Genomic DNA, 25,159 nt, shown 5'->3' on the forward strand with positions numbered 1-25,159 from the left:
GTGCTAAATTCCTCTCGTCCATTCTTTCCTCTATTACTTTAGTTGTGCTGTTTCATGAGTGTTTGTCAGTCTTTGGAAAGAAAGTGTAGATAAAAGCTTGTTCACTCAGTTCATTTGTTCAAGCTTGTTAGAAATTGTTCCAGATGTGTGTATGTGTGTGTGTGAGAGAGAAATATGGTCGACCTATTGCCATTTGTGACTCATTTTATGGGTCTCTAACGAAGTTAAGTGTCTTAATCTGTCCAGGCTACTATAACAGAATATACCATTGCCTGGTGGCTAAAAACAACAGAAATTTATTTCTCACAGTGCTGGAGGCTGAAGGTCCAAGGTCAGGGTGCAGAGGATTCCATGTCTGGTAAGAAGCACTTTCTAGTCCACAGATGGCCGTCTCCTGTGTCCTCCATGGTGGGAGAAGCAAAGGAGCTCTCTGGGTCTCTTTCACAGGGGCACCGATCCCATTCAAGAGGGCTCCTCTCATGACCTAACCACCTCCCAAATACCATCATGTTGCAGATTAGGTTTTAACATAAATTTTAGAGTGACACAAACATTCAGTTTATAAGCCCAAGTAAAAAGCAGTAAATCTTCCCATGTGCTTCCATTCTGTTCCCTTCAAGGACCTACTTTGTCTTCAAATTTCTTGCCTTGGCTTGTAAGATCTCACATGGTCTGGCCCCTGCCTAACTCTGGGTCCTCAACTGCTCACCCGGTTGGTTGTCATCTTCAGCCACACTGTCCTTCAGACACTAAAGGAGGTTTGTCTCACAACCTCCACTGTCCTTCTACCGAAGCCTTGTTCCCCCTAGAGTCTTACATGTCATACGCCTGTTTCTGATCTCGGATCAAATGCGTAAAGGGTCACTTTATCAAAAAGACTTATCACTAATATATATATATATATATATATATATATACAATAACAATGTTACAAATGCAAAAGCAAAGATGATGTAGTTAAATACGAAAAAAATATATAGCCATTGTTGGAGACCTTAACACTTTTCTCTTACTGAGAGAAAAGTAGATAAAAAATTTGCAAGGAACTATATGCTGCTTCCAAGGCTGAAAAATAAAAGGATGAATAAAGATATAAAAAGAGGATTACCAGAGATAAAATGGGCAGTATATAATAAAAGGGTCAGTTCGCCTGGGGTAAACGCTCCTGATCACAGCATTTTTGAAAACCGTAAGCAAACATGGACAGAGCTGAGAGAAAACCCATAGCCATCAATGGAGATTTTGCTTCATAGGATAAGTCGGCAAAATGTGTGGGATGCTGCTAAAAGCAGTAAGCAGGAAAACTTATAACCGTGCAACATATGTTAGAAAATAATAAAGCTTGAAAATTGATAACTATTCATATAATCATCAAGAAGTTAGAAAAAAAAAACAAAAACACCAAAATAACATAAGCTAGGAAAGAAAAAGAAAGGTTCAAATATTAAATAAGTGGAAGAATATAGGGCACATCTCAAAGGATGCTCAAAACATTGTTTGCTGTCTTTGATTTCTTTTAACTTTGTTGGTAGAATAGTACATTTTGATAAATTCATCCTTTTCTTAATAACTTGTGCTTTAAATAACTTGTTTTCCAATAATGTAAACATAGTCTAATTTTACATTTCATTGTTTATAATCCTGATACATTTGGAATTTGTTAGTATTGAGACAGGAAGTTAAAAATGGTATTTTTCTCCAAATGTGGACAATTGTCTCAACACCATTTAGAAAAAATAGATTCCTACTGCCCAGCCGGTGTGGCTCCGTGGATTGAGTGTCATCCCATGAAATGAGAGGTCCCGGTTTGATTCTGGTCAGGGCACACGCCTGGGTTTTGGGCTCAATGCCCAATGAGGGGGGTGGTGGTGCAGGAGGCAGCTGCTTGCTGTATCTCTCTCACATCGATGTTTCCCCCTCTCTCTCTAAAAAAAAAAACCAATAAAAACATATTTTTTTTTATTGATTTTGGAGGGAGAGGGAGATAGAAACATCAATGAGAGATAACATTGATTGGTCTCCCGCATGTCCCCCCCGCCCCCCCCAGGGACTTGGCCTACAACCTGGGCATATGCCCCAATCGGGAATCAAACTGGCGACCTCTTGGTGCATGGGTTGACACTCAACCACTGAGCCACACTGGCCAGGCAATAAAAACATTAAAAAAAAATGGATTCCTACCGATTAGAAATGCCATCTCTTACTATATATTAAATTTACCTACACACAGCCATCTGTCTCTGGGTTCTCTTCTGTTCTTCTGATGTATTCATCCATTTCTGCGTAAGTATTTTACAATACTAATCAATAAAACTCCCACATCTTTTTGTTTCTTCCTTCACGTCTATAATTGTACACTATACAATGTGCATTTGACTTTTTGGATTGATTTGGGGGAAGGAGTTGATGGTTTTATATGAGGTTTTTCTAGGTTCCTGGCATGTCCCTACTTTCTTCAGGTCTTCTATGTCTTTGGTGAGACCAGTTTTCTACACAAAGGCATTTTACACTTTGTGTCTCATGTAATCCTATTTTGTAAGCACTGTATTATTTTGTTATTGTAAATGGGGACTTTAAAAAGTTCTTAACTGTGGGCAGAGGTATTGATTTTTGGAATATTCCACCCATCTCATTGAGCCCTTTGATCCATCCCAAGAGCCAACTGATTCACTGGGTTTTCTCTAAAGATGGTCAAATCGGCTGAAAATGTCTTCCCTCTTCTATTCAGGTAGTAACACCTCATTTCGTAGCATTGGTAGTAGGCTTCCTTGTTCGGTTCTAATTAATACTTTTAATATTTCACCATTAAGATGCATCACAGTGGGATTGCATTTTATCCGATAACTCAATTTTAGGACATTTACTTTCCTTTGAGGTTTCATTTTTCCTTGAGATTTCTTCATAACTGGGGGGCTGAAATGCATCCTATGCAAATTTATTGAATGGCATCTATTAAGTTAATCATGTTTTTTTTAAATCCTCACCCGAGGATATTTTTACATTTATTTTCAGACAGAGTGGGAGGGAGAGAGAGACACATCAACGTAAGAGAGACACATCGACTTGTTGCCACCCGCATTACCCCAACCAGGGCTGGGGACAAACTGCAACTGAGGTATGTGCCCTTGGCCGGAGTCGAACCAAGGACTCTTTGGTCTGCAGGCTGATGCTCTGATAGCTGAGCCAAACTGGCTAGGGCTAATCATGTTCTTTTTCCTCCCTTTACCTTGTTAATGTAGTTAATAACATTGACAGAATTTTATTTTATTTTTTAAAATCTTTATTGTTGAATGTAGAATGTATTACAGATATTCCACATTTTCCCCCCATTGACCCCCTCCTTCCCACTCCCGCCCCCCTCCTGCCTTTCCCCACACTATTGTCTGTGTCCATTGGTTATGCATGTAAGTTCTTTGGTTTATTTCTTCCCACCCCCTCAACCCCTTTCCCTTTGAGGTTTGTCAGTCTAGCAATGAATTTATACTTCTTAATCTCTTCACCTTTTTCACCCATTCCCCCAACGCCCCTCCCATCTGGCAACCAACAAAATGTTCTCTGTATCTATGAGAATGTTTCTGTTCTACCTGTTCATTTTGTTTGTAGATTTCATTGTTGATAGATATGTATTCATTGCCATTTTGTTTTTTCATATATTTTATCTTTTTCTTCAAAAAGACCCTTCATCATTTCATATAATAACGGTTTGGTGGTGATGAACTCCTTTAACTTTTTCTTCTCTGGAAAAGTCTTTATATGGCCATTGATTCTAAATGACAACTTTGCAGGATAGAGTAATCTTGGTTGTAGGTTCTTGCTTTTCATCACTCTGAATATTTCTTGCCACTCCCTTCTGGCCTGCAAAGTTTCTTTTGAGAAATCAGCTGACAGTCTTATGGGAACTCCCTTGTAGGTAACTAGCTGCCTTTCTCTTGCTGCTTGTAAGATTCTCTCTTTGTCTTGAACCTTTTGCATTTTGATGATGATGTGTCTTGGTGTGGGCCTCTTGGGGCTCATCTTGTTTGAGACTCTCTGTGCTTCCTGGGACTTGTATGTCTGTTTCCCTCACTAAGTTGGAAAAGTTTTCTGCCATTATTGTTTCAAACAGGTTTTCAATTTCTTGTTCTCTCTCTTCTCCTTCTGGCACCCCCAAGATGCGAATGTTGGCACGCTTGCAGTTGTCCCAGAGGCTCCTTACACTATCCTTTTTGGATTCTGTTTTCTTTTTGCTGTTCTGATTGGGCGTTTTTTGCTTCCTTATATTCCAACTCGATGGTTTGCTTCTTGGATTTACGTACTCTAGTATTGAAGCTGTGTAAATTATTCTTTATTTCAGTTAATGCCTTCTTCAATTCTGACTGTGCATCCATAATTTCTGAATGGTCCTTTTTTATGCTCTTGAGGCCCTCACTAAGTTCACTGAGGTTCTCACTGAGTTCATTGAGCATCCTTATAAGCAGTATTTTGAACTCGGCATATGTTAGGTTGCTTATCTCCATTTCGCTTAGTTCTTTTCTTGGGGTTTTATTCTGTTCTTTCATTTGGGACCTGTTTCTTTGTCTCCTCATTTTGGCTGCCTCCCTGTGTTTGTTTCTATGTATTACTTAATGAGCGGTATGGGGCTCGCTGAGACCAGATGCTCCTCGTTTGAAAGAATTTAGGAAAAACCTGAAGCAGGATCCAAGACCGGCCAATCCTATGGTTAAGCAACTGGCAACAGCTTGGGTGGGCCTGAAAGTTGGGTGGGGCGGGGCCTCAGGGAGTCAGCAGGGCGGGGCTACCAGTGTGAGCCAGGTTGCTGGAGTCCCAGATATGGCGACTGTCTGCCGCTCCCGGGAAGGGCTCACCAAAGGAACAAAGGCCTCTGACAGCACACCTGTCCCGGAGAAAGCCCCCTCTCCAGCCCTCGCTCCAGTGCCAAACAGCTCAGTTCTTCCCTGTATGTCTCTGGCGCCCCTAGAGCTGCCTCCCCTCCGAGCTTAGAGGGAGAGAGTCCGATAAGTCCGTGCGCGGGCCCTTTAAGGAGCTGCCTGGGGCTCCAGCCGCATCGGCCTCCCTGAGCCTCAGTTCCTGCTGGTTTTTCCAGCCAGAAGTTATGGGGATTCTCTTCCTGGCACTGGAACCCTGAGCGGGGCATCTGGTGTGGGACGGGGACCCCTCAGTCCCTGAGCCGAGGTGTCCTCCAGACTTTTATCCACCACACGTGGGTGTGGGACCAGCCTGTCCCCTCCGCCCCTCCTACCAGTCTGGATGTGGCTGCTGCTTTAATTCCGTGGTTGTAGGACTTCCATTCAGCTTGATTTCAGGTGGTTTTGAATGATGGTTGTTCCGTAGTTTAGTTGTAACTTTGATGTGGTTGTGGGAGGACGCGATACCGCATTTACCTACCCGCCATCCTGACCGGAAGTCCTTCTTTTATTTTATACTTTATTGATTTTATAGAGAGAGGAGGCAGAGGGGAGATAGAAACATCGATGAGAGAGAACATCGATTAGCCGCCTCCTGCATGTCCTCCACTGGGGATTTGGCCCACAGCCTGGGCACGTGTCCTGACTGGGAATCAAACTGGCGACTTCCTGGTACATGGGTTGACACTCAACCACTGAGTCACACCAGCTGGGCATGACGGAATTTTCTAATCACTCATTTTATATTTGGTATCTTTAAAAATACATTTTTAAAATTGTATTTACTCGTATTTCATATAGTTTATGACCTGGGTTTTCAGTATTGTACCTACATTGTTTATCAACTATTAAACAAATCAATCTATTAAAACTATCACAAATATTCTAATGTGTAATATGTGTGTGTGTGTGTGTGTGTGTATTTTTTATCCTCACCTGAGGACATTTTAGCATTTATCTTCAGAAAGAGATGGGGGAAGACAGAGAGAAACATCGATGTGAGAGAGACACATTGACTGGTTGAGACTCGCTCAACCCCAACTGGGGTGGGGACAAACTGCAACCGAGGTACGCGCCCCTAGTGGGAACCAAACCTGAGACTCTCTGGTCCACAGGCCGATGCTCTAACTGCTGAGCCAAACCAGCCAGGGCCTAATGTGTAATGTATAAGCTTAAGCCAGCCAGGAGTCCCACATTATTGTCATAAATGTTTCTGGAGGAATGGGCTAAGAGGTGGCACAGTCTGACGAGAGGTGCAGTAACACCGTTTAGGATTCGGGACCTAGATTCAGCCATTAAGTGGTTGGATAATCTTAAGCAAAACTCACCCTCTTGGCTTCAAATTAAAAATCTATAAAATGGGTTAACCTGCTGGGTAGTGTCCACTCCTGCATAACTGTAAGACATTATTAATTTACAAGCCAGGTATATGTAGCCTGGCTGGTGTGGCTCAGTGAACTGAGCATTGTCCCATGGACTGAGAAGTCCTGGTTCTATTCCTAGTCAGGGTACACGCTCAGGTTGCAGGCTTGATCCCCAGTAGGGGGCGTGCAGGAGGCAGTTGATGGATATTTCTCTCTCTAAAAAAATTAATCAATAAAAACCTATAAAAAATAAAGAAAATAAAGATCCTTCTTTAACAAAAAAAAGATGTATATGTTTTTAAATTCTCACCCAAGGGTATTTTTCCATTTTATCTTCAGATAAGAGTAGGAGGGGGAGAGAGAGAGATACACATTGAATGGTTGCCTCTCGCACAACCCCGGCCAGGGTTAGGGATGAACCAAAACCAAGATATGTGCCCTTGACCAGGATGAAACCCGTGATCCTTTGGTTCACAGGCCGATCCTCCACCCGCTAAGCCAAACCGGCCACGGCGAGATATTTTAAATTTAAATGCACTTATAAACAAAGGTACAATATAAACACATTACAATCTCCAAAGCCATGTAAAACCCGAAGGCATTAAAATTTATTAAATGATGCAATAACAACAGAATTCTTTATTTACAATAGCATTATTTAACATCAAATAAGCAAAGAGCATCAGCAAAGCAATATTAACTTGCATAAATGTATTTAAAATTTCTCTGAATATATCTACCTTTGCATAAACTGCTCACACGAGAAATACAAACATCGATGCAGGTGAACAAAGTGATGTTCAGAGTCAACTCCATTTTGAAAATAAATCACAACCTGAAACACTGTAAGCTTTCTCCTGAAGAACCATAGTTAATATATTGCTTAATTTTACCCTTGTATAATCTTTTCATATACACACATCTCAGATGCAACTTCATGAGGAACTGTACAAATAAAACCCACAAATGACAAAGGAAAAAAAAAAGACAAATGTTTGAAGAAATGTATCATCATCACTACTCAACAACATAGAGGTTAAGTGATGATGTACTTATTCAAAAATTGTACACAATTCACTATACAAATATAATACATCGGACAGCTATGTAGGAATATACAAGACTTAAAAACAGATCTAAGGCATTATGCTAGATTTTAGCATTTTGAGGTTCTTGCACATAGCTTTTACCTGTAGTAAGAAACTTAAAAGATTTTGTTTTAGTCTATAAAGAAACACCAGGGAGAAAATACTAATTAAAATCGAAGCCACTACAGTAATTTTCTTTTGTGCAGAGAATGCTTTGCTCTTAGGCAGCATACTACCATACAAATACTAGAAAATTTTAAATTCACACCAACAATTAATGGCTTAAGTTGCATTTCAAAATTGATTGTGTATCTTTGGGTTCTACAGTGGATGTGTGCCACCCATTTCATGTGTTCAGCCCATATGAACTCCATTTTTAGACACAGATTAAAAATTGCATTATATAAACTGCAAAAACATTGCTTTCAATTATTACAGGCCATAGGAGATACACGTGGGAGGGGGCATTTTAATCTTTGAGTCAAATGAATTCATTGTAGTAAAAGAGCTCACTTCACTTTTTCAACTTACCACATTACATGAACACTTAAATGAGTCTTACAACCAAGTGAATGTATGTATACTTTTCACATTATTTGTTTTTCACATTTAGTAATATAAGTAAAACACTGATTCTTTGTCCTATTAAACAAAAACCAAGGACTCAGCCTAACAAATTTACTGTGTACAGCATGAGAAATACTGATAACGAAGGGGATCGATTTGGCTTTTGCTTCTACAGTGATCAATATGATCAGAGGATTCCTTCACTTACTTTCTGCTCTTAATTAGATGTAAAGCAAAACCCATTCCCTGATCTGAGCCATAAGAGAATTTATAATCTCTTTTCCTTCAAAACAGCCATGATCATGGATATTTGAAATGACCAGCACTACCAGTTTGCAGACTTGTCTGACTGGGGGTGGACATGAAAACACAGTGGGCAGATGGATCAACAGTAAGACACAAATCCTTTTCTGACAATGTTCTAGTGAAAGGGAACTTAAACAAATTCAGCTTAAACTCCATTTCTCCTTTGTGCTGTGTGAAGTTAAAGTCATTCTAAGTCACGTGTTTCTAAAAAGCAACTTACAACTGGTCACATTACATTGTGCGGGATGTCAGCCTCGTCACACTGATGCGATCATGGAGTTCTGGGCCAGTGTCTGCTCATTCTGTCCATCGCGGTTGGGCAACCCAATGGTTTGGCTGAGGAGAGGAGAGCCTTGTGAGGGGCATGTGGACTGGTGGCCCTGAGAAGTGCTGTTCCTGGGCCACCTCCCTGTAGTGAAACCCCTCTCAAGTGGAAAAAGGTATCAAAATGCAAATTTCCGGAAACCTTCTTTAGTATATGGAGCAACACCTCCAGACTGTCTACTTACAATTCAACTTTGCGCTATATCTCTATCATCCATCACTTGCACATATAGGGAGAGATATAAATATAAATAGGGGTAGTTTGTCCATTGCCCACCCTGTCACAAATAATCAATCAAATTTCAAGGAAAAACCTCTCTGTTCCTAAAAAGCCTGGCTAGTGAGATATAAAATGCTTTGCCTTTTAGACATCAAAAAGACATCATTCTGAAATTTAGATAAGAAAGTATGTGTCTTAGGGGTTGGGGAAAAATAGCTCAAAAAAGGTAATCAGTTTCTTGGTATTGCACTTGTTGGAAACTGACACCTATTAATAAAAGATTATTCCCCTTCCCGAGCGGGCAAGAGAACCTAAAAGTGGCCTGCTCAGTACATGTGGTCTTCCTAAGGTTCGTTAAGAAAGAATATAAACATATAAAAATCAAGAACTGGGTCCTACAGCGTCTGCATATCATATAGATTAGATAAACAATTTATGAGCAGAATCACAAGGTTTAGAAAATAAAAAGTCTTAAGTCTACAAATTAGGTCTAATCAAGGCATTGATATCCTTTACAAAACACCTTTAGGAGACATTGCTATGAAGATATCTAATTTAATACTGAAGTACCTCATTTTTGAGTCAATTCCACAATATGTATACCTCACAAAAATTATACAATTAGAACACTTAAAGTTCTCAACTTAAATTATTGCTTGTTTACATATAAATTGGATTTTATGTACCTTACAAAACTTCAGCTTAGTCAGCACTGCTAAAAACAAAATAAAAAACACATGGTAGAGGTGACACGTGTCGTGTGTCAGTGTTCGACACACCACGACTTCCTGTGTTGTGGGCCTGTCACTGGGGAACAGAAGGGACACGCTTCTGAAGCAGGTGTCCTCAGTGTGACTGGAATCGTCCTGACTCTGCTCTTCTCCTTGGCTGGCAAAACATTTAAGGAAATAAGGGGCATACCTGGTTACTGTTGCATTTATTGTTTTTTTGTTTTTTTTTTAAATATATGAAAGTAGGGGTGGGGACTGAGGAAGGGAAGAGTCAGGATCAGGTGAGAAAGAGGAGATGCTAATCAAAGCTGTCTGATCAATCTACAGGGAACTTAATTAAAAATGAAAACTATTTCTTCCTGATTCACGATTTAGATGAAGTCATTTGGTTTTAACAAAAAAAAAAAAAAAAGGAAAAAGTACTGGTTAATGTGAACAGCCCTCTCACGCGCTCCTTTTCATCTGTTCATTAACTGGAAACTCTTTCCAACTTGGTCTTGAGAGCTTTCTACAAAGACATTGGTCTTCACTTGTTGGGTGTCTGTGTCCACGCAGCGCTGTCCATGGTGTCTGCCCTGCTTCTATCCCAAATGCAGTTTGCTTTTTAAAAAAATCCTTTTCTTTTCCCCAGATAGAATCTGAATTTTTGTACTAGACTGATTAGCCAGGGAAAACAAAGCAAGAAACCAGCGCCTGGAACCAAACAGGAACAGAACAGAGCATGGTAGTTTTCCTTAAACACGCACATCTAAATACATTCAATCTGACATGGGTGTGAAATTTGCCTGTCAACATTTACTTCGCAGGAGAGATCTAAGTTGCACTAAGGTGAATGCAGTGAACAGACTGAGCGACTGTCTGGACGCAAGCTTCGGGCTGCGGAGGAGGCAGCTCCTCCTGCAACAGCCACTCCCCGGGCCAGGCCCAGCGTCTGCGGCGGGTTGGTGGGGTCAAAACAAATAGACGCAGCTCTCCAGACCGTAAGTATTTTGAGCAAGTGAGCCCAGTCAGCTGAAGAAAGGAGCAACTAGCTACCTTCAGTGTCAGCAGTATTTCTGCAAGAAAACAGAAAAAGTTATGAAAGATCTCTGAGTTTTTGGTAAAACCATCATAGAGCCCATTGCAAAAACATCAAAATACGTTTGAAACAATACCAGCCACAAAGGCTGCCTCTGGGTGACGGACTTGATCCTGCTGCAGACAAATAGGTGATGCTGTCCCTCACTGAACACATGATGCTGGAAAGCAACAGACCCCACACACTGTTCTGAAGGACTCTGCAAGGGTTCTGGTCGCCCCTTCTGAATGGCTGCTGCTCTTAGCAATGACATCCTGGCTCAATTTAATCTCTCCCATCCACTCAAAAAAGGTGAGACACTCCCAGCTGTTGAACTGCCCCTGCTTCTTGACAGCATCTGACCCATAACTGGCCAACACCCAGTACAAACTCACTGCCTATAAAAGGTCCCATGGGTGTGTTCTCCCTGGCATCAGCAAGCTAAATCCCCCAGGGTTTTTGTTAAACAGGTATTCTTGTTAGTTTTTGGCTGCTATGTGCTGAGGATATGGATGGCTGGACACCTGGGTTGTTTTGTAGTGAGTAAGAATCACGTGGAGGTGTTTCTCTAGTTGGTGCAAGTATATCTATCAGTGCTTTTTCTTTGGCTATTGACTATCTCCCTCCACAAAAGTTTTCATCCATTTAGCAAATATTAATTGAGCACCTGCTCTGCCAGAAGGAAATGCCATCAAAGCACTGCTCAGTAGGCCAGGTGGACGATCAAATATCAGTTTGATCTGAGCTACGTGAGGGGAAATATTACTTGCTGTGGGGAACATGTAACAACTGTTTCTGAGATTTAGATATTTAGACACAGATTTTAGCCCATCAGGGCCACTAAAGATTATCTCATTTGAGTAAGGATAGGGACAAGTTGGCCCAAAATAATGGACTTCACCATAGCACCTTGAGAAGTGGTCTGGGGGACTCCAGTGGGACCATGCGTTCTCGGGGCAGGGGCGGAGCTCCTGTCCTGGGCACTCGCACAACCCTGCCCTGCCCCCCCGGCTGAAAAATGAGCTCAGGGGACTTCTCATTATATTTCTTTCCTCCGGGAGAAGAACATTTAATACACCTTTCTCTGTAATATATTTGTTCCTAATTTGTGTCATTTACATGATTTTATATGAAAATACTCCAAGGCTACTGAAGAAAAAAATCTTTTAAATTCCAGTTAATCTGGAAGAAAATTCTAATGGAGAATTATTTATATCCTTCAAAAATTTAAGGCAGAATTCTTTTTTTTAAAGAGAGTGAGGAAGGGGGAGAGAGGGAGATAGAAACATCGATGAGAGAGAACATCAATTGGTCGCCTCCTGCATGCCCCTCACTGGGCATGTGCCCTGACCGGGAATTGAACCAGTGACCTCTCGGTACATGGGTCAACGCTCAACCACTGAGCCACACAGGCCAGGCTAAGGCAGGATTCTTTAACATGGAGAAACACCATACGCGGCTATGAGCCAGAATCAGGTTTGTGACAGAACACGGAGCACGGATGACTGGAGTGGCCCGGTGTGGCATGCCATCCTGGCTGTGTAACCAAGTGGGAGTCACTTAACCCTTTGCACCTGACACATGTTAGGTCTGTTGTGAGGATTAAACAAAATAATGCACATAGAGTTTAAATAGTTCCTGGGACATAGTAAGTGCTCAGTAAATATCATCATCATCCTCATCACCACCAACTCAAAGCTGATCCCAGTTTCTGTAACACTAGAAAATACAAGTAATTACAATTCTATTTTATATGAGGCATCAGGCTAGGCTGGGCAGTAAACTCAGTTTTAATATATTTAAATATTAAAATATAAAAAAGTGCTATAATAAGTCCTGTAAAAGGAAGACTCTTGGTTAAAATAAAATACATGCCCTTCTCTACACAGTTTTTTGGTAAGTCCACAGTTGTATATACTAGCTTTGCTTAAAGCAAGGTACAATTTTAATCTCCACTTCAAGATAAACGGAGCACAGATTCAATTAATAATGAATCGCAGTGGCTTCTAGCTCAGCAAATAGAACCCAATTACCAACAAAAATTCTGAAAAAAGTCCCTCTATTTGCACAGCGCAGAGCACGCACAGCGACACAGGATGAAGCGGCTGAGCCTCTGCGCACGTCAGTGCTCCGCCGCACATGCGCAGTGACCACCAGCTATACCGGTGGCTCACAGGGCACATGGCCTTCCCGAAAGGAAACAAGACTGTCGGTGACAGAATGTTTTCTGGCCTTAACATTCGGCATAAAGAGAGTGCAGATGGATAAGCCAGAATCAAGAGGGGACTGGAAAACAACAGAAAGTGAGAGGGTACAAATGGCCCAGCGAGAGGGTGGCGGGAGCGAACACTCACCGTGGATCCCGAAAGGCACCTTTGATGGAGAGAGCCTCCTGTAGTTCCTGAGGTTGCTTTTCGTGATCCTAACAATAATCGTCCCATCCCAGTTTTAGCAGCACCATCAGGCACCTCCACGCGTGTGCAGGTACCTTGGACCTCGGGACCCACCTGCCCGGCGTTCATCTCTCCACCTCGCCCAGCACCAGCTCTGGGAGGTCCCTGCCTGTCCTACGTATGATCCACCGCCACTTTCTAGCCGTGTGACCTTGGACAGACGACCTAACTGAGATTCACTCTCCTCATCTAAGAATGCGGGAAGGCCGGGGTTAGAGACCACAGGCGCACTCCCTTTCCTCTTAGAGGCTCTTCCCTCCCGAGATTAAGCACCAACGTCTGGGGCTGAGGGCTCGGTTAATGGAGCTGAACCTTGTGTCTTTCTCTTCCCTTTAGGGTCTAGAGCGAGAGAAGGGAACGCTCTGTTCTTTCTGGCCTTCTCCAGCATGACCAGTCTCAAGCCGTTAGGAAAACCTTTGGGAGGTGGGCAGCAGAGTGCTGGGGCGAAGGGCGCATCGCTGAGCTCAGCCCGCCCGCTCCACTCCCTGCTGGTGAGGGACCTGGAGGCTTGCAACCCACAGACTACTTCTGCTACACGTGCGAAGGAAGCTCCGCAACAAGGCTTGCGGAAGCGCTCAGTACACGCTGACGTGTCTGTGATTTTAAAGAAGAGCGTTCTGCTTTACATGTGGCCAGTCTTTTCTGTTTGGAGGTGAGGTAGCAGCAGAGGGAGACAAGGCAAGTGAATTTCTGGGGCTCGTGGAAGACAGGAGGGGAGGACTGGTTGCTGGGGGCCTTACCCTGTCAAGTGGCTTTCCCAGGGAGCCAGCTTGGATGGGGCGCTGGTCTGGGCCAGTACACAGCCACACTGCAAGGTGAGGGAGGGAGGCAGGTCTGATGGACTTGGAGAGGGAAATGCCATCTGGGCCCCCAAATGCATCTTCCCTTCCACAGAGACTGGAAGTGCTCAGAGGTTCAGCTCCCGGGCACTTTTGGGTTCAAGTGGCTGTCCTCTGTGGAAGCCCCATCATCACTAATGTTGCTGTTCCTCTGGGAGGTGCAGCCCAGTTTCCGAGCCTCTACTTTCTGCACTTAGCCACTACCGAGCTGTGGCCACCACCTGTCGGGATGCTGTGGAGAGGAGACCAGAACTGGTATCCGGGGAGGCGCCTGCCCCCAGACGGGCCTTTAAACCTCAGTCAAGGCACATTTATTCTAAACACATGGTCAATAGGAAATATGTTCGACTTTCTATTTGAGTTACTCTATCAATACATTAATCATTTAGACCATTTGAGATGTACATGGGTGCGTACAGATAACATCTCCCAGACTCCCACTCACAGGCTCTCTGCCTGCGTGACTATGTTCTTTGAATGAGAGAAGCCACACAGGCAAGTCTACAACCTCTGTCACTAAAATCGATCAGCCTTTTTAAAAAAAAATTTTTTTTTTCTTTATTGATGTTAGAGAGAAAGGGAGAGAGAGAGAGAAAGAGAGAAACATCAGTGAGAGAGAACATCGATTGGCCGCCTCCTGCATGCCCCCCACAGGGGACCAGGCCCACAACCTGGGCATGTGCTCTGCCTGGAAATTGAACCGGTGACCTCTTGGTTCTTGGGTCAATGCTCAACCACTGAGCCACAGCAAGCAGCCAGGCCAACTTCAATGGTAATCTCAACAAAACCATCCGCAATCCACATTTTTGTAGAAAATTCAACATTAATCCTACATTTTCTCCATTGAGAGAAAACTTTTAACTTAGAAGAGAGTTATCTAGTGCTCATACATGCCTTGTCTTAAGAGGGCCCCGCAGGCCAAATGCTCGCAAAGCCTTCCTGTAACAGAGGCCTGCTAGCACTCAATTCAGCTGGGTTCTCAGCACTATTTATTCTACTGTTTCAAGATTACATGTTGAATGTGGTAATATTCTTCTCCTCAGAACAAGTGTCTAAGGTAACAAGGTAGTAATATACAAGATTTTTGCCTAAACAAATGGAATATAGATAACACTTAAAAAGCAAAAATAAATTAAATGGTTTGCCCTAACTTGACTAATTCATTGCCACTTTATGTTTTCCTTTGCTATAATGTCATTCCAGGAAAAATTAGTGCTCTTTTTTTTTTTTTTTTTGTTAATCCTCACCTGAGAATATTTTTCCATTAATTTTTAGATAGAATGGAAGGGAAGGGGGAGAGACATCGATGTGAGAGAGACACATCAATTAGTTGCCTCCTGAGAGACCCCAACTGGGGCCAGGGATCAAACCCAAAATCCAGGTACATGCCCTTAACTAGAAATCAAACCTTAGACCCCCCCCCCCGGTCCACGGGTCGATGCTCTAACCGCTGAGCCAAACCAGCCAGGGCAAACTTAGTGTTCTTAATTCACACAAAACCATTGTAAGTCAGAGAAAATGAGAAGATACATATATTTTTTTAAAAATCACAAGCATTATACCCATCTTCAATCTATCTACCAATTTTGGTCTATAAAGTCTTCATGTTCACTTTACCCTATTCACACATTTCCTCACTGTGTCTTACCCGTGATGTGTCTCCCTCCTGCTTAATCATATCCATTCCAGGCAGCTGGTTTGGGAAAAGGCTGCCTCCCCTCAGAGCAGGATCATTAACCTGAAGGCAACAAGACAGGACAGTAGCTATTTTACTGGGCTGTCCAAAAGTGTAGGGGGGAACAACCAACCACCAACCATCCTCTTGTTGGATTTTAGCAGTAAAATGATGGGGAAACATGACTATGTAAAAATGGCCACAGTCCTCTACTTATCCTCCCACATATATATTTTGGGGGGGGGGGGGGAATGGAGAAACAGGAAAAGAAATACTTGTAATATACTAGCTGCCCTTAAATTGAATTTTGTTTTCATTCTATATAGAAAGAAATACAATAGAGATGATCATACTAGAAACACTTTCATGTCATATCTTCACTTTTCTGGGCTGAATTAGATCAGGCACTTATATTTGGGACTTCAAAATCATCTGCGAGGCTCCTCACATCCTTCTTACCCGGGCAAATTACTGATTAGCCAAAGTCAGTGTGAATACCTAAAACAGAGCTGAATTTGGGGAATCTTCCATGACTAAGTTAGCATTTGTACAAGGTCTTTTGCAAATTACAAAGTGAATGTACAAATGCTGAAAGAAGATTGCTTTTGTCATTAGACACACACTACAACGTCTTTTGGGGGCTTCCTAAATAATTGTGGTATTTGAAAGGCTGAAATCCATGCAGAAGTGTCCCAGTGACCTGGACTGTCACAGACGCATCAGCTTACACTTGGGCGGGTTGAGGAGGACCCACACTGGGCTAGATCATCCCAGCAGCCCTCACTGTACATTTCCCTAGAAGCAAATCAGGAACCACTAGTGGCCCATTTTTTTAGATAACTGAACACCAATACTATAATTTCCTCTTTGAAAAATCTATATTATTATTACTCATGCATAGAGCTTTCTTAAATTGCAAAGGGCTTTAAATGTTCTCATGTACCAGCACACATTTTTATTAATATCTTGTTATAGAATAAAACACTGACGCACTGCAAAATTCAGTCAAGTTTCAGTCACTTGTGGTTTAACAACTTCAGAATTAAATAGACCTAGTCCAGCCTGGCTGGTGCGGCTCAGTGGATGGAGCATCATCCCATGAACCAGAAGGTCCTGGTTTGATTCCTGCTCAGGGCACATGCTGCACAGAGAGCAGCCAATCAACGTTTCTCTCTCACGTCAATATTTCGTTCTCTCTCCAAAAAAAAAAAGAAGCCGATAAAAAAAATATAATACACTTAGTCTATCTTCCATTCTCACAACTGTGATCTAATTGAAATTTACAGTGCTGTCAATGACTTACTGGTTAAGTCATTTAAACTTTCCCTGCCTCAATTTCTCCGTATATGAAACACAACTCAGGGTCCTCACCACATCTATACTTAGAATGAACTACTGAGGTGGCAGATGCCTGGTATTCCATGCCCTTTACCAATAAGATTTTCTGTAAACACAATCTAAAGATTATTAACCTCTGGATCAGCCCGGCACAGATTTTTGAGTCCCAGGCTGGCTACCTGAAATATCAGATGCTTTGAGTCTCTTTCCCACTAGTGAAGCTGGTGTATATTCAGGGGTGGTAATACTGTTTCAATGTTATTAAACACAAAACAGAATCATTAAGAAAAATACTGACAAAAATTCATGGGATCCACATCTAAAGATGACAGAACTAGTGCTGAGTCACCTGTATCAGTCTCCCTGCATGAGTGAAGTATCATTTAAAGGTAGGTAGTTTGGCCTATGATTCACCTTGTTTTACATTTAGGGGAAAAAAAAAATCAGTTCTTAAACTAGAAATCCAAATAAAGTTATTTAGAAAGCACACTCACCATTCCATGTTTAGAGATTCGTTTTAGCTATTGCTAAATTTCTCAAATAAGATAAAAATTTAAATGACAAGAAAGTTAAGAAATGTTTTAAAAGATGCTTGTGCAGTCAGGAATCCTTTCATGTGTATTTCATCATTAATAGGTGTTCCTGTTAATCACATTAACACAGGTGAAAAAAACACTTCAAAATAAATGTGGGAGTTCACAGCAGATGCTGAGTACATGGCAAGATACACTTAATGTAGAAATAGACAGAAAGTTATGATTAGAGGACAAGGGCTCCTTGGGGTGCTCACCTGCTCGGGACCCATGGAGGACAGCCCCGACGTAGGCACGGAGGTCACTGAGGTCATGCTGATCTGTCCTGTCATCTGGTTCATGTTGCTCATCCCACCTGTGTTGGTCGCCATGGATACATTGATGTTCATATTGTTGTTGTACATGCTGGTGTTTGCTTGCTGCCCGAAGTGCGGCGGGGACTGCTGTGAAAACATGCTAGAATGCAACGAGAAGATGAACACGTCAGCGCCCCAGCGCAAACAGGCAGGCCGTCTTGAGCACTTGTTCCTCAGGCATTTCCTTCCGAGTGAATAGATGTAGGCAGAGAGCGCCCAGGAGGGCCAGCCAGCAGCTGCTGAGATCAGAAACAGCAGGGCTTGGAGTGCTCAATGAAGCTGCAGGGGCGACCACAGCAGCATGGAGGTCTGGAAATCCCTTCCCCACTCTGTCTGTCCCAGACAAGCTTTGTGGTGGTTCGCTTTTATTACACGTACTGTCATGTACTGTCAAGGAGGGCTTCTAGGGCACTGCCTTCTTCAGCAGTTTCTCTCATAAACTGGTGGGGTGCTACCTTTTACTTTTACTTCCAAGGAAAATATTTCATAATAAGCTTTAGTAACCTGGCTTACTTAGCAGTTTACTTCACAGTGCTTGCTTGTGCAAAGGAGTAAAAAAAACCACAGCAAGGACTTCCGGTCTACAGAAAGATTCCCTGGTGATCGTTGTATCAAAAAGACACAGAAACACAGCATACCTGTTTCCACCCATTGTCCCCTGTGCCCATCCGTTCATGTCAGAGGAGGCCTGATAGGCTGGGTTGGCCTGGGTCTGCTGTAGCATGGGGCTCTGGGTGTGCGCCATTCTGGGTGACATCAGAGGGCTCTGGGGCGTGGTAGCCCCCGTGAAGCCAGGATCAGGTTGCTGACTTATTCCTTACAAAACAAAACAGAAATCCAAAGGACACTTAGTCTTATGGTGGTGACTTGGGGGAAAGAAAGAGAACATTCAAATTAAATACATAAAAAATTACTTTCAAATATCTGTTCACATACTGGTTAATTACATATATTTTAAAAAAATTTTAGGCTGAGATAAAATGCATGAAGGAAAAAAAATCTCTGCATCTTAATTCTCTACAGTAGTTATAAGAGTATTTTGGAACCATATTAACCATTACAGCTAGAAGTAGAGAGAGAGAAAATACTATTTTTCCCCATAACCCTTTCCAAATCAAGAATGGTCAAATATATATTTCTCTTTAACCTAAAATAATATTTACATTTTTATATGTTACTATAAGGACTCTTTCAAGTTTAAACAGAATTAAAGTTCAACTATACAGAAAAACTTTTTGTTGAATAACTTTTTGTTGAATTAATTTAAGTCATTCTCTATGAGACAGGTGCATTTTTACAACTACGAGCAACTGCGTTCACCATGAGCTTGTCTGTCTTCACCAAGGGCTCTGGGGGACTGCAGTGCTATCCAGGGTTAGCAAGGAAAAAAATTCAATGCAAGCTTCTTGTTCAGTTTAAAAGCAAATGGCATTTAGACTAAATGGAAAAAAACTTTAGAAGACTTTTCTAAATCATCAAAAAGGAAATAGAGGAAAAGAGTCTGAAACACAGGAGGCAACTTCTCAGAAAATTTCAGGGATATTAATTAAGGTAAGCAGGTTTCTGCTTCGAAGACATGCAAAACATGCATATTTAATTAACACTCAAAGTAGCTATAAAGGAAAAGCTGAAGATCACACAGGAAAAAGCTTCACATTATCTTTCTGTGTGTGTGTGTTTTTTTTTTTTAAGAAACAGGAGACATGAGTTTAAGCACCACAAAGACTTGATAGTTATTTATAGACAAAGCTAGCAAAAGATAGGGAAAGTTGTTTTGAACATTAATGTAAGCACTTTTATCAATAATTCAACTATTACTTAAACATGACATGCACACGAATATTAACATTTAGGACACTACACACTTGTCTCTTAGGCTGACATTAAACAACAAATCAATATGAAGAAAATGAAGAGGGCTTCCACTGCGGTTTCTATATAGCATTTCTCAAGGATCATCTATTTATTAAAGATTTGGTACAATCTTTATTTTTCAAAGTTGTAGAATGCGTCTAATATTTACACTTCTACATGTCTTTCAACATTTTGTGTATATCTATTGATTTGTTTGAGTCAGACTCAGAGGTTCAAATATAAATACATACATATCCACCTGTGTTTACAGACACAGACACAACATATAGATTCATACACACGCACACGCACAATTGGCAGATGGACTATACACACGCACACTTACTTCGGTCATTCTTAAAGTAAGACCTGCACTCAGAGAAAAGGTGGTACCTGAGCTGAGAGACTGGAAGGTACTGTGCTGGACTTGGGGACTCCTGACAGGCCCCAACTGTCCTCCCAGGTTTCCTATCATTCCCTGGTTAGCCAGAGTCCTCTGGGAGCCATGCAAAGAGCTGTGAGAGAGGAGCTGTGACCCAGGACTGGGGGGCACTGGGGAGAAAGGACTGGAGAAAGGTGGTGGGGATGTAAGTCCAGTACCGTAGTTTGGAGGAAATGGGAACTGCTGTGCATTTGCCTGGGGGATCCGGGGGTTGCTCATGGTTGCGGGCATACCGCTAGGAGCCACCATGCTTGATGTCATATTCAACCCCTGGCCTCTCATCATCAACGTCCTTTGCTGGACTTGCTGTTGCTGATGCATCTGTCTCTGCCGGAGATGCTGGTTCAGGATTTCCCTCTGTCTCTGGGCCAGCATCTGGGCATTGATAGGTGCCTGAAATGGGGCAACACAGGACAGAAAACATTGGAGACACAAGTTGAAAAACAAACTGTGTATTAGAAATAGGATAAAAAATGATAGTCTCATGCAAAATTATTTGGAAAATACATTTACATGGAAAGAACATTTTATTTATTTTATTAATACTCACCCGAGGATATTTTTCCATTGATTTTTAGATAGAGTGGTTCAGTGTTAATACCAATTAACCTGGGTCTCATGGCGAGAGGACAGTTAACTGAAGGACCTAATGATAATTCCAGTCCCATCTGTAAGAGGACTCTCATATCAACTTTGAGGATGGCCATTTAGTCTCATTCAAGGGGCATTCAGGTCCAAAGGGAAACCAAATCACTGGGGAAAAAGATGCTTGAAGCCCTTCAGAAAAGACTGAGTAGAGGCAGGAAGAGAGGGGACACTTAGGGAGGGACAGGTGAAGGGAAGAGACCCCAGCGCTTGTGGTCAGCAGGATGTATAAGGCCCTACAGCCAATCTTCATTACTGTGGAGTCTTCATCTGTGCACTTGCTTACTCACTGAACTTGACTCGTATCCCAAATCAATATTCACAGCACCGCCCTCACTTATAGACACTTGCAGAGTGGTGGAAAATTTGAGATGGCCTGTGCCTGTTTCCTCGCTTCTTGTTCTCACTCTCACATTGCAAACAAGTGTCCTTTCTGTGGGCTACTTAGTTTCCCATTTTCACATTGCTGTACTTTTTGTTGGTGATCCTGCCTTTACAAAGGGCTCCTGAGAATAGTGCTGGAGCGCTGGGTGCGTTCCTGAGCACACGAGGCTGGGATGGGCCTTACGGAGAAACTGCGTGTCAGATGAATTACAGGACTAGTGGCCATGAGTTCAGTGTTAATGAATCAACAATATATATTAAATAAGTTGTTTTCAAATGGAAACACACCTAAAATAAGGCTATGTATTGCTAGATTGCTGAAAATGTTGTGACCAGAGGCTTGTAGGGACCTAACCCTTTGTTCCTCCTAGGAGCAGTGGTTCAGTATCCGCTAATTCTGTACTTGCAGTAACTTTATGGAACACAACATGTGAATATCGGAAAATCCACTGTTACCAGCAACAACCATGGCAGCAATTCGGAGGAACCACAAAAGCGACACCTAGATAGATGACTGAATGACATTACAGACTCACTGTGATCGTTGGATCATATGGAGTCTAAGTTACTTTACACGGGACATCAAGGGGAGAATGGACACAGCAAGAGCTGGTGGCTGGGCTGCTCCTTACCTGTGTTGGTACTCCAGGCCTCAGAGTCAAGTTCACATTTGAAACATTGCTGATCTGATTCATAAGGGGCTGGCGATTCTAAATAGATACACAAAGGAATCAGGACATTTAAAACACACAACATGTTGTCTTTCAAATCACATTCCTAAAAAAATCGCCCTTACAACTTGACATGTGCATGCTGTTGGATACTGAAGCCCTGTGGTCTGCAGCTGGATTCCCATGAAAGCTAGTTTTGAATGAAGTGTCGCACTGCTTATAACTGGGAAATTATTCTGGACTGTTTGGAAAACATAGTTGGCAAGGGAGAAAGGGAGGAGAATGATCAGAAAAAGAGGCCAAGAGGAAGACTAGAAAAAGGCAGGTGCTCATCACTCAGAACGAAGAAAGGAGATCTGAAAGCCTGTAACATTATTACTTGCTGTATTACAGAAACCTGTCTTGGCTTGCTGCTGACAGTAACTATTTTTGTCATGAGATAGGACTCATGACAGGAGCAGCTGGTGTCCTAAATGATTGTTTTGGGCTAGAAACTGTGCTAGGTCCCTTTAACATACACACACTGCCCTGTACTGTACAACAAGCCCACTTTACAGAGTGAAAATTGAGGCTCAGAGAGCTCAAGGATAGACTGTTAGTAAGTAATGGAGTTAGGGTATAAAAGGACAGCTGCTCTGTACTGGAGTTAGTGGAAGAGAAAGAAAGGAAGTAGAAAGGAGTATGAAAATTGTAGGACCGTCTGAGAGAAGTTTTTACCCTCTTAGAAAACATGGAATGACTTAAGCCATCCAAAGGCAAAGGACACACGACTGTTGCACCACCTGACACCAGCTTCCTGTGCCCCCCCGCCCTGCCTTCCAGGCGCCCACAGAGAACATACTTGCTGTGCTTGGAGGCGATGCTGCAGTTGAAGCCTCAGTTGGTTCGGCTGGTTCTGCACCAGGCCTGTGGGCCTGAGGCCGGGTCTGGGCTGCATGCGGAGTGTGGCGTAACTGGGCCGCTGCCCCATGCTGTGGAAGTTTGGGTCTTGCATGGGAGAATAGCTCCCCTGGGCCATCTGTGCCTGAGACGCGTACTGCTGGGGGAAGACGGGTGCCTTCTGCTCCAGCATCATGTTGGAGTCCTGACCCGAGAACTGGTCCGGATCTACTGCTTGGCTCTGAAGAGGAAGCCCCAAGGAACAAAGAAATAAATCCACTAAAAATAGCAGAGTAAATATAAGGTTGGTTTCTCTCCCTGTCAAAGATTTGAAGCGTTTTATACTGTACGCACTACACAAAGGTAATTTGAGCTTGACTTCACGGGCGGCTTAGGAAAGCCTCTTTGTTCAAGAGCCCAGGTACGTGAGGAAGGAAGCAGGGGTGGGGTGGGGATGGGGGTCAGGCCTGACTCCCCCTGTCACTTCCTCCAAGGGAGGGACACATGGACCATACCTACGAATGCTGCCTACTCACTCCACCAATCAGAGACCGACCTGGACTTTAACTGTGCATGTTTCAAGTTTTCTGACAGATTATTCATTATCTGTGTAATTCATTTCATTTTTTTTGTTAATCTTCACCGGAGGATATTTTTCCATTGATTTTTTTTTTTTTTTTAGCTAGAGTACAAGGGAGGGAGGGAGAAAGATAGACAGAGAGAGAGAGAGAGAGAGAGAGAGAGAGAGAGAGAGAGAGAGAGACATTGATCGGTTGCCTCTCACATGACCCACACTGGGGCTGGGGATCGAACCCGCAACCCAGGTAAGTACCCTTGACCGGGAATCAAACCTGAGACCCTTCGGTCTGCAGGCCACTGGGCCAAACCTGTCAGAGCTATATAATTCATTTTAATGAAACAACCACCTTGGTATCTAGCTGGGATCAGCAGTGTTGGGGTTTCTACCACCATTACTCCCATTTTGCAGAAAATAAAACAGACTTGGAGACATGAAGCAAATTGCGAGAAGCCTAGCTAGCTAGTAAGCAGTGGGTTCCAATCCATGTGTGACTGAGGACCTGAGCTCCTCACCAGTATGGCACACTACTTTCCTTGATCTGTTTTCTGTGGCTGTCAGAATTTCCTACACACCTCACATTTTGCCACCATCTGATTACCTACTAGACATATTTAATGTGTTTGTCATTGTTGACAAACTATCTATCTGGGTCAGAGTGGGGGAGGTGTAGACCCAGAACTTCTCCAAGGGGAACAGCTCAAACCCAGGTGGCCCTACATGTCCACGTGGAGAGCAGAAAGGTATGCCTGGCCAATCCTCCTCTTCCTTCTCCTTCTAGGAGGAATTGCTATAAACTCCTGATAAGTAGGAGGGAAGGGCCACCAGCATAAACATTGAGGAGGTTTTCTTTAGCTTAGTAACATCCTAGACTTCCTTAAACCAGCCTATCCACCTTGGAGCAGGGACCTGAAGTCACCCAGGATTCAGATCAGTGTGGCCCTGAGGTTGGCTTGTAAGAACTGGGCACATTACTGCCCCATGATAACTTTTTTTAATCCTCACCTGAGGATATGCTTTTCACTGACTCTAGAGAGAGAGAGGAAGGGAAAGAGAGAAAGAGAGAGAGAGAGAGAGAGAGAGAGAGAGAGAAATCGATCGGTTGCCTTTTGCATGCACCTCAACTGGGAACTGAACCTGCAACCTGGGTATGTGCCCTGACCGGAAATTGAACCCACAACCTGGTGCACAGGATGATGATCCAACCAACCAAACCACACTGGCCAGGGCCCCATGATAGTTTTGCAAATGTGGATGAAGTCTATCTATATGGGGGAAACCATTCATTGTTGAATTACTGCTGTAACTAAATTCTCAAAACTATCTCAGAAGTTTAGATATTTGCCCATCTTTAGCCCTGGCTGGAGTGGCTCAGTTGCCTGGGCATCGTCCAGTTCACCAAAAGGCTGTCGGTTTGTTCCTGGTCAGGGCAAATGCCTGGGTTGCAGCTCTAGCCCAGTAGGGGGCATGCAGGAGGCAGTTGATGAATGTTTCACTCTCACATCAATGTTTCTCTCTCTCTAAAAATCAATATAAATAAAAATATTTGCCCATCTTTAATAGAGAGAAAATGTAATTAAGTAATTTCCATTTTCAAAGAAAGCACAGTTCTGATGAGTACAAATCAAGTCCACTAGTACTTCACATCTCTCCTGACTCCACCTAATAACCACATTTCCATAATTCAGTTTAATCTGATATAATGATGGATTGATGAGACAAAATAGAAATAATGCAAAGAAATGGAAAAAAGGAGACTAAAATATTGAATGATGAAATGACACCAGTTTTGATAAAAACAATGCTCTCAACAACCCCAAGGTTCACATTTTTAAATGTCATTTAGATAAAACTGAAGGACAACAATACTGAACACTGAATTCTAACTACCACCCAAGGCAGAGCAAGCCAGCCACACAGGAAATATTAACTCCATTTTCCTTTCTTGATTT

At 42.6% G+C, this 25,159-nt stretch overlaps 1 protein-coding gene across 19 annotated transcripts in view; it reads right to left on the minus strand.

The window, feature by feature from the left end:
- Window positions 1-6,848: 6,848 nt before the first annotated feature.
- Window positions 6,849-25,159, minus strand: part of NCOA2 (nuclear receptor coactivator 2) — a 300,567-nt gene continuing 282,256 nt past the window's right edge. For 18 of the 19 annotated variants that reach the window (XM_036264342.1, XM_036264325.1, XM_036264339.1 and 15 more), the window contains 7 exons: window positions 22,593-22,871; window positions 21,713-21,790; window positions 20,210-20,444; window positions 18,394-18,571; window positions 17,657-17,855; window positions 15,502-15,591; window positions 6,849-10,559 (listed from right to left, as the gene is read on the minus strand). In XM_036264342.1, coding sequence (XP_036120235.1) covers window positions 10,548-10,559; window positions 15,502-15,591; window positions 17,657-17,855; window positions 18,394-18,571; window positions 20,210-20,444; window positions 21,713-21,790; window positions 22,593-22,871 — 1,071 coding nt within the window. In that variant the 3' untranslated portion in view covers window positions 6,849-10,547. The remainder of the gene's footprint in view (window positions 10,560-15,501; window positions 15,592-17,656; window positions 17,856-18,393; window positions 18,572-20,209; window positions 20,445-21,712; window positions 21,791-22,592; window positions 22,872-25,159) is intronic. The other variant, XM_036264344.1, reaches the window with a different exon arrangement.

This window comes from Molossus molossus, unplaced genomic scaffold (assembly GCF_014108415.1).
Source record: "Molossus molossus isolate mMolMol1 unplaced genomic scaffold, mMolMol1.p scaffold_m16_p_16, whole genome shotgun sequence".
Classification (NCBI taxonomy): domain Eukaryota; kingdom Metazoa; phylum Chordata; class Mammalia; order Chiroptera; family Molossidae; genus Molossus; species Molossus molossus.